At 51.2% G+C, this 8,474-nt stretch overlaps 4 protein-coding genes across 4 annotated transcripts; 2 read left to right on the top strand and 2 right to left on the bottom strand.

Moving 5' to 3' along the window:
• Positions 1-361: 361 nt before the first annotated feature.
• On the bottom strand, positions 362-1,198 carry LOC112344737 (pentatricopeptide repeat-containing protein At1g09900-like). Its single transcript, XM_024670065.1, has one exon. It carries the CDS (start codon positions 1,196-1,198, stop codon positions 362-364), a length of 837 nt encoding a protein of 278 aa, XP_024525833.1.
• A 24-nt stretch (positions 1,199-1,222) lies between these two features.
• LOC9660501 (pentatricopeptide repeat-containing protein At1g62720) lies at positions 1,223-1,953 on the bottom strand. The gene is made up of 2 exons (XM_024670064.1): positions 1,788-1,953; positions 1,223-1,650 (listed from the first exon to the last, which is right to left on the bottom strand). The coding sequence occupies exons 1-2, from the start codon at positions 1,951-1,953 to the stop codon at positions 1,223-1,225; spliced, it is 594 nt and encodes a 197-aa protein (XP_024525832.1).
• A 36-nt stretch (positions 1,954-1,989) lies between these two features.
• LOC9660500 (ycf20-like protein) lies at positions 1,990-2,582 on the top strand. The gene has a single exon (XM_002965249.2). The coding sequence runs from the start codon at positions 2,003-2,005 to the stop codon at positions 2,495-2,497; it is 495 nt and encodes a 164-aa protein (XP_002965295.2). The 5' UTR covers positions 1,990-2,002; the 3' UTR covers positions 2,498-2,582.
• Positions 2,583-5,560: 2,978 nt separating this feature from the next.
• On the top strand, positions 5,561-7,342 carry LOC9660499. The gene is made up of 6 exons (XM_024670062.1): positions 5,561-5,590; positions 5,930-6,328; positions 6,379-6,596; positions 6,764-6,851; positions 7,031-7,090; positions 7,217-7,342. The coding sequence occupies exons 1-6, from the start codon at positions 5,561-5,563 to the stop codon at positions 7,340-7,342; spliced, it is 921 nt and encodes a 306-aa protein (XP_024525830.1).
• The last annotated feature ends 1,132 nt before the right edge of the window (positions 7,343-8,474 follow it).

Raw genomic sequence — 8,474 nt, 5'->3', positions numbered from 1 at the left:
TGAGCAATGGGAAGTGTTAATTAATTAAATTTCATTTGTTTTTAATTAATAAATTACTTAATCCATTTTGTCTTAGTCAATAAACCTTTAAATAAAGGTTAAGTCCTTTCGTTTGTGATGCGGTCTTTTTGAGTACAATGAATGAGTGTTCATGGTGATGCTCCTCCAAGTTACTCGGGCGGTGAGCATACACGAAACTCTTCGTGTTCGTCTCCCGTTCTCTAGCGGCCCTGTCCATCCCTTCCAATTCACACAGCTTCTCTATCAACTCACAAGTCGATTCTTCGAGCACTCATTTGCACAGCACTGGGATTAGAACCGGAAAGGTATGATCTTTTCACCAAAGGTGGCTGGATCCGGCCTAGCTGATTCCACCGCCCGCCATGAAGGCGTGCTCGATCTGTCCAGCGCTGCAAAGCCCCTGGATCAAAACGTTGTAAGTGGTCGAGTCCGGAAGGCTTCCCTCAGCGATCATCTCCTCGAGGACCCTCTCCGCCTCGTCCATCCTGCCGAGCTTGCAAAAACCCTCCACAAGGCTGTTGTAAGTCGCGGTGTTTGCTCGGCACCCCTCCTCCGCCATCACCGTGAGAAATCTGGAAGCCAGATCCATCTCTCCGGTTTTGCAAAGCCCCGCGACGTAGGCATTGCACACCAGGAGATTGGGAGCGTAGCCACACACCACCAGCTGCTCCAGGAACGCTCGAGCTTCCACCATTCTCCCCATCTCTGCAAACTTCTGGACCATGATGCTGTAAGTCACGAAGTTTGGCTTGCACTTGCTGCGCGCCATCGTTTCCAGGAGCTCGGTGGCGCTGTCCATCTGATCGGTGTTGCAGAACAGCTCCAGCAGCGCGTTGAAGGTGACGATGGTCGGGCAGAATCCCATCTCCACCATTACGTCCGTCATGCCGAGCGCTTCCTCGGGCCGTGCCGCCTGGAGGATCAAGTTGAGCGTCAGAATGTTGGGCTCGATGTTCCTGAGAAGCATTGTCTCCATCACCTTGCATGCCTCGTCCGGCCTCCCGGATTTGCAGAGAAACTCCACCACCGGATTGAAAGTCACAGCCGTCAGAGCAAAACCAGCGCTTTCCATCACTCCCATGAGATCGAAAGCCTCGTCGAGCAGGCCAGCTTTGCTGAGGCCCCTGGCCATCGCGTTGTAAGCCACCCGGTTTGGAGCCACGCCTCGCTTGGCCATGGCCTGGAGCTCTTCACGGACCTCTTAGATCCTCCCGAAGCTACACAGCGCATCGATGAGCGTGTTGTAGGAGATGCTGCTGGGCTTGCAATCCATCCGGTGGAGATAGCTCTTGGCCTCGTCCACCAGCCCAGCCTCGGAGAAACCTTTGAGCATGAGGCTGTGGAGGACGACCAAGCTCCCGGGGCTCATCCCTGTATCCTTAAACTCCTCCACAAGCCTCTTTGCCTCGTCGAACTCCCCGGCAAGGCAGTGGCCGTGGACGAGAGTTCCATACGTGAACTCGCTGTGCACGAACTCCCCCAGAGTTTTTCGATCCAACATCTCTCTCACTTGATAGATTCTCCCGGCCTTGACGAGCGTGTTGAGAAGGCAATTGTATGCCACTGTGTTGGGATTGTAGCAAGCTTCTCTAGTCAGCCACTGGAAGAACGCGAGAGCAGCGTCTGGATCTTTCGTTTTTTGCAAGATCTTGCACACCGCAAAGTGGAGGCCCTGGAATGCGGCTCGACTCCCCACCTGAATCAGCCTCGATTCGAGACACTTGCAAATCTCTGTCACCGATTCTTCGTCCACTGCCGCGACTTACCTGGTCCCTGGCCTGAAAATATTTGCTCCTCGGCAGCAGTGGCACTGGCATTCTTCCGGAAGCTCACATTTTGCTCGACGGCTTGCGCGCTGCAAGAAATCGGAGCCAAAGATGTCGAGGATGAGCTCGCGATCGCCACCGGAATGGCGCCGGCTAGCAGCGCCATGGCACATTCTTCGCTAGGGTTCTTCCCTGGCTAGGGTTTTTGGGATCGCATGGCGGTATTTGTCTGCTCTTCCCCAATCCTGCTCTACAATCCCCCGATTCGTCCACACCAGCGATCCAGCATCGTCACGAGAACCCTACGAACCGATGGCGCCAGTAGCAGCAACGGATTCAGCGAGGATCCAGTGAGAAGACGCGGGAGCGGCAATAATCCCATCTCCACTCGTCTCGGACAGCTACTGGAAGCGAGAAGGATCGATCTGCTGGAGCGATTCCGGGAGACCAGACGCAATTTGCCGCTCAAAGTGTTCTTGCTGCTGCTGGGATTCTACTCGGGCAACGCCCTGGCCACGGTGCTGGGGCAAACAGGGGACTGGGACGTGCTGGTGGGCGCAATCGTCGTGGCTGTGATCGAAGGCATTGGATTTCTCATGTATAAGATGCCACCCGTGACGGAGAAATTGCGATTCCTGGTGAAAATGCTCAATTACTGGAAAGTCGGCCTCTCCTTTGGCCTCTTCGTTGACGGAAGCAAAGAACCCTAAAAACAGAGGGGTACTTCCTGGGATTCGGACCGGCTAAACTATAAAAATGTCACCACCTTTCCATAGTATTTCCATAGGTGATATATTCTGGGATGATCGTTCTCCTTGTTCTAGCGTATGGAGTTCTTCTTGTGTACGCTGTGACCGTGAGGCACTACGTGAATTTCAACTCAAGAACACGATCGCATACGATCAAACAAGACGTGGGAGATACCAATCTCACGAACATTGTGTTTGGATCAGCTCCAAAGCCGCAATGTGGGATTCGGGCAAAGAACTTGTCAAGCATGGTGGAGGTCGGAGGAGCGAATGAGAGGCTTCGTTTGGCTGGACGAAGCAGTGAATTTCCTACCGGACCAGGACACGCTACCCGAGATCAATGTTTCCAGTGACACCTCCAAGTTTCGAATGGAAGGCACCACATCCGCATAGCGAGACAATCCCACATCCGCATAGCGAGGATTGTCTCGGAGATGTTTCGTCTAGGGCTGGAAGACGTTCGCTGGTTCGTCATGGGCGACGATGACACGGTGTTTGTCCCCGGAAACTTGGCCAAAGTTCTCGCAAAGTACAACCACCGGCAGCTGGATCAATCTCCGAGAGCCACTTCCAAAACGTGGATGGATTCTCGACAAACATGGCGTACAAAGGCACCGGTTTCGTGATTAGCTACGCGCTCGCCAAGGAGCTTGACAAGGTCTTGGACGATTGCCTTGAGAGATACCATGGATTGTATAGCGCGGACGCTAGGATCCACGCCTGTGTGGCGGAATTGGATTACGCCACGGTGGAGCGTGGATTCCACCAGTTTGACGTCCTACGACGCCTCTGGCTTGCTCTCCTCGACGCCGCTCGTCTCGCTCCTGGATCCATTCTTCCCAAGGATGGGGAGGATCGAAGTATCTGATCGGGAGCGCGCACGGGGTGGATCCCATGGGCTTGCTCCAGAAATCCTTCTGCTACGATCCCAATCGGGACGGGACGATCAAACTGTCTTGGGGATTCGTCGTCCGATCGCGTGGGAATCGCCTTCACGACGAGAGAGAACCCGGTGGACCGGCCGGTCAACTTTATATGACCCGGTCAACGGGGCTGGAAGGCGGAAAGTCAAGCAGTAGCTATGCGCGGGAAGAGAGGACACGGTGGAAGTGTTTACGCTCGGAGAAGGATTTATCCATGGTACGCATGGTCAAGGATGTAACTCCGGATTCATGGCTAACTTTACTTTTTAATTCTGAGTAAGTTTGGTTTTACCAGACGCCTAGGGAGCAACGTTGTGAGTTGAGAGACGAAACATTCTACCCAGAAAGGCAAAGATTTGTAGCCATCGCTGGAAGAACCAAATGCCTGGCAGCAAGGATGGGCAGGAAGCTAGAAACCATTCTACAAGGAAGAGAGGCCAGTAGAGAAATCAGCTACTTTCAAAAAGACTCTTTGCCACGCTACTTTAGGAGATGAGACGGAAACACTCTGGCCAAAACTCGCAAGCAAACAAGCAAAAACATTCTACGCAAGAATTCGAAACTTGTAGAGTTTCCAAAACGAGCTTGCTTTTTTCCTGCAAAACAAAAACGGAGATTCTGTATCGCGATCCATCTCGAAATATCGTGCCGGTCGGCAAAATGCAGCTTCGAATCACTCCAAAACCCCAAGAACACCAATCGCGGCTCTAGAGCGCGATCCATCGCCTAAATCCCCTCCCTATCGGATCGTGCTCTAGAACAGCCTCCTACCAGCGATCAATCGCCCAAAACTTCGCTATCAAGATCCATGGCCTCTAGCATCATGGCTGCCAGGCATTTGTTCTTTGCAACGATAATTCTTCTTGCTACAATCTGCGTCCTTGTTTTCTTGGGAACTAACTTATCTTCACAGAAGCTCTACCGTGGTCATTTTTTGCGATCGCCATCTTGGGAGCGGCAGCAGCACCAGGACGACCAAAGTGCAGAATATAATGTTTGGGATCGGAGCAGGTCACAGGTTTGGGATCAGAGAAAGAACTACGTGAGGCTTTGGTGGCGGCCGAATCAAACGAGAGGGGACAGTGCTGGACAGTGCTGTGCGAGATGGATCGCTGCCTCCGCTCCAAGTCGTCGACAACAACGAGCTTTCGAGAAACTTCACCTTAACGGGCCAGCAGATGAAGGACCAGATTAGAGTCTCGAGGCTTCCTTCGGAGTTGTTCCGGCTCAAGTTTTTCGGGGTGCATTGGTTCGTTCTTTCGGACGACGACACCTTCTTCGTCGTGGACAATCTCGCCCGGGTTCTCTCCGGGTCCGGGTCAGTTTTATACTACATCGGTGCTTTTTCGGAGAGCCATTACCAGAGTGTTACAGGGTTCTCGACAAACATGGCTTTCGGGGGTGCTGGGATTGCACTGAGCTACTCACTTGTGGAAGCGCTCGAGAAAATGCAGGACGACTGCATTAGGAGGAACGATCACGTGTTGACGGCAAGCTACAAGCTTGCATGGCAGAACTTGGCGTGCCACTGACGTTGGACAGAGGATTTCATCAGGTAAATGGCTGGCTGCTCGAGCTCCTTCTCAAAACTTTCGTGCTCTAGCAGATGGACATTCGTGGAGATGCTATCGGGTTGCTCGACTCTCACCCGACTACTCCGTTGGTTTCATTGCACCACTTGGATACGGTCGATCCTAACTTTAAGACGAGACATCGATCGCAGCGATCCCTGCTTGAGCACCGTTTCATTCTTTATGCTCAACGTGAGCCAGGATGGTCTAGACAGTAACTATTTCAAGAGAACAGGCACAGGCAGCTGCGAAGATAGAGATCCTTTGTCACGCCTCGAGATAATTCGTGTAAGAAAACAACGCTGTCAGTACCGAGTAAGTGCAATTTTCTGGTGTTTCTGTTTACTTATTTGTCTTTTACTTATGCTTTAATTAAAAAGACAATGCTGCAGCATTCTCAAGCCTTCTAAACAGGTAGAGATCAAGGATTGTTGAAACGTTTTTTACTCCATAACATGCTAACTTTCATTATCACTTCCGTACGCTTACGAAATGTCACTCTGATGTGCAGGTGACGTAGTTGTGTGATCATGTCGAAAACGTGTGACTCTACTCGTAAGGTAACTTCGAGTGAGTCGTTTTTGTGGCTCCATGGATGTAACAAAGGTGTTCTCTTGCGCAGTTTGAATTACAGCTCTTATAAGCTGTTACACAATTATTACTCAGCATTTGCAATCACTTCTTCCAAGGAGTTTCGAGACTGACAGCTTAGGTGGCGTGACAAGTTTGGAAAACATCGTGTTTGGAATAGGAGCCAGCTCTCGTACTTGGGAACACAGGAAAAGATACATAAAGCTTTGGTGGAGACCAAACGAGACGCGAGGTATTGTTTCACTGGACAGACGGGCCCTAACCTCCGTCTGAGTTTCGGACAACGCGAAGCTATCAGCAATGTGTAGAACCAGGGGGAAGGACATGATCACATTAGGATTACAAGGCTTCCGTCAGAGCTGTTCCAGTTGAACTTCTCTCGGGTGCATTGGTTCGTTCTCTCCGATGACGACACCTTCTTTGTGCTCGACAACCTTGTCCAGGTTCTCTCAAGGTATGATCACCGGGAGTTTTACTACATAGGTGGCTTATCTGAGAGTCATCACCAGAGTGTGCTGGGCTTCTCAACCAGCATGGCGTTCGGGGGAGCAGGAATTGCAATGAGCTACGCGCTGGTGGAAGCACTAGAGAAAATCCAGGACGATTGGATCATAAGGAACTATCATATCTGGGGTGTCGATGGGAAGCTGCAAGCTTGCATGGCAGAGCTCGGTGTGCCATTGACAATTGAGAAAGGATTCCATCAGGTAAGAAATCCGCTTCATTCCTAAGTTCACTCATTTCTCCTTTCTCCTAGATGGACTTGCACGGAGATGTTATAAGTTTCTTGGCTTCACATCCCCACTCTCCGCTGGTCAGTCTGCATCACATGGACGGATTCAATCCAATATTTCCCGGGATGAGTCGAAAGGAGGCGCTGGACCATCTCTCCTCTGCAATCCAGTCGAATCCATCAGCTGTTCTTCAACAGTCGTTCTGCTACAACCAGGAGTTTCGCTGGAGCCTCAAAGTCGCGTGAGGGTATGTTGTCCAAGTGAGCAGGGGCTTCATTTCTCCTAGAGACTTGCTTTCGTCGACTGGCTGGGGTGCCGCTATCGTCCTTGCTTCAACTTTAGGACCAGGAATCCTTCTGGCGATCCTTGTGGACGTAGCATACGGTATTTCATGGTTAACGTAAGCAGGGATGGTTTTTACAGCAGATACCTCAGAGGAAACAGTTCAAGCAAGTGTCTCCTTGAGGATCCTCTAGCAAAGCTCGAGACGAGCCGGGTAAGCCAGTGTGCCAACGTTGGGAACTGACTTTGCTTTGTGGCCATGCTCTTTAGGCTCCAAGGCGGCAATGTTGCAACATTCTAAATCCACACGAGCAGGTGAAACATCATTTGGAAATTAAAGATTGTTAGCTCGATGTATCAAATTGTTTTTGAGATATTTCGATCCACATCCAGATTCAGATACACGTCCATATGTTCATGTCTGGAGAGCTAAATCAGGTGTCACGATTACAGGTTATTTCACCGGTTTCAAATTATCGCTTGAGGCTTATCAAATTATCGCGCTGTCTCAAATGGAATTTGCTTCCCGGTTTCTCCGCATTTCGTTCCTCATTGCTGTAGCTTAATTCTGTTTTGCAGCTTCAGGTCGCAGTCACTCTCACTGCTATTGCTTGCCTCACCAACGATGCTTCCCACCTCCTCCAGCTTGGTATTCTTTTTTCTTTCAGCAAGGACATTGGTGGTCGACTGATCCAAGCAAGGTAAAGAGTCCTCTTCAACATTCTGATTCATTGGAAACACACGCTTCTTTCTCCTTTCTCTTCCAGGCCAGCCGCGTATCCGTGCCACGATCCACACTATGACGAAGCAGCCTGCAAAGTTGCCAAAACGAAGTGCTGTGGAGGTCGGACCAAGTTGGCACTTCTCAGCATCCCCAGTGGGACTTGTTCAAGCAGCAGAAGTGCCTCATCAATTCTAATGACACTTGCTACCAGGGTGCTGTTCCAATCTATGCTGTGGACGTGTGCCAGGCCAATTGCGTTTCCGAGGCATTTGCTTTTGCTGCCAAGCATAACATCCATGTGATTACCAAAAACACCGGCCATGACTACCTTGGTTGCAGTGACGGGGAGGTGCTCTCAACATCTGGACTCACAACCTCAATACAATCGACTTCTTGGACAACTTCGAACGATTCTAGTGTCCATTCGACAGCGAAGACGGCCAAGTGTCAGCCGTGACTGTCAGTGCTGGCATCCAGTTTCGGTGCTTTCAGTGCGAGGTAAGTTATCTCTCTCTTCATAATTTCTCTTTCTCTTGGGAGGATCACAAGCTCAAGTTGGATCATCAGTGTTGGTGCTGCGGGATGATACGTTGGAGGTGGCGGACACAGCGTTCTTGCACCAACTTATGGCCTCCCAGCCAACTCAACGTGGTGAGACCTACTTCGTGGCCAACGAGTGCCAGAACAAGGATCTCTTCTGGGCTCTCCGGGTGGCGGCCCCGCAACGTTTGGGGTGGTTCTCAGCGTCACTTACAGGACTCACCCTGCACCGGCAGCTGTCACCAACGTCCACCACAAGGTCTCAGCCAGCAATTCTTCCAGCCTGAGGGACTTCATCGCCGAGTATGCCAGGCTCATGCCAGACAAGGGATACAGAGGAGGCTTTGTCGCCCTTCCCAATGGCAGTCACTTGAACTACGTTCTTCACGGGGGCAACCAGAGCGCAGTGCAGCAGGACTGGCAGCCATTGGTCGACTTCAGCCACCCGGGGCTCAAGGGAATTGCCATGTTTCCAAACTTCTACGCCTTCTTCAATGCCACGCTGTGCAAGAACGCTGTGCACGGGATCCTGGCCAGCAAGCTGCTTCCCAGGTCGCTGTTTGTCAACTCCTT

The sequence above is a fragment of the Selaginella moellendorffii genome, unplaced genomic scaffold, assembly GCF_000143415.4.
Source record: "Selaginella moellendorffii unplaced genomic scaffold, v1.0 SELMOscaffold_5, whole genome shotgun sequence".
Taxonomy (NCBI): Eukaryota; Viridiplantae; Streptophyta; class Lycopodiopsida; order Selaginellales; family Selaginellaceae; genus Selaginella; species Selaginella moellendorffii.
This window is presented reverse-complemented; position numbering and strand designations above follow the sequence as displayed.

What these genes read in the sequence shown, in the direction of transcription:
- LOC9660499 (XM_024670062.1), top strand. Translation starts at nt 5,561, where the DNA reads ATGTCGAAAACGTGTGACTCTACTCGTAAG. An exon ending in CGTGTGACTCTACTCGTAAG is followed by an intron (nt 5,591 to 5,929) that starts GTAACTTCGAGT and finishes AGCAATGTGTAG; the next exon opens with AACCAGGGGGAAGGACATGA. An exon ending in ATCAGGTGTCACGATTACAG is followed by an intron (nt 7,091 to 7,216) that starts GTTATTTCACCG and finishes TCTGTTTTGCAG; the next exon opens with CTTCAGGTCGCAGTCACTCT.
- LOC9660501 (XM_024670064.1), bottom strand. Translation starts at nt 1,953, where the DNA reads ATGGCGCTGCTAGCCGGCGCCATTCCGGTGGCGATCGCGAGCTCATCC. An exon ending in ATTTTCAGGCCAGGGACCAG is followed by an intron (nt 1,651 to 1,787) that starts GTAAGTCGCGGC and finishes AAAAAACGAAAG; the next exon opens with ATCCAGACGCTGCTCTCGCG.
- LOC112344737 (XM_024670065.1), bottom strand. Translation starts at nt 1,198, where the DNA reads ATGGCCAAGCGAGGCGTGGCTCCAAACCGGGTGGCTTACAACGCGATG.
- LOC9660500 (XM_002965249.2), top strand. Translation starts at nt 2,003, where the DNA reads ATGGCGGTATTTGTCTGCTCTTCCCCAATCCTGCTCTACAATCCCCCG.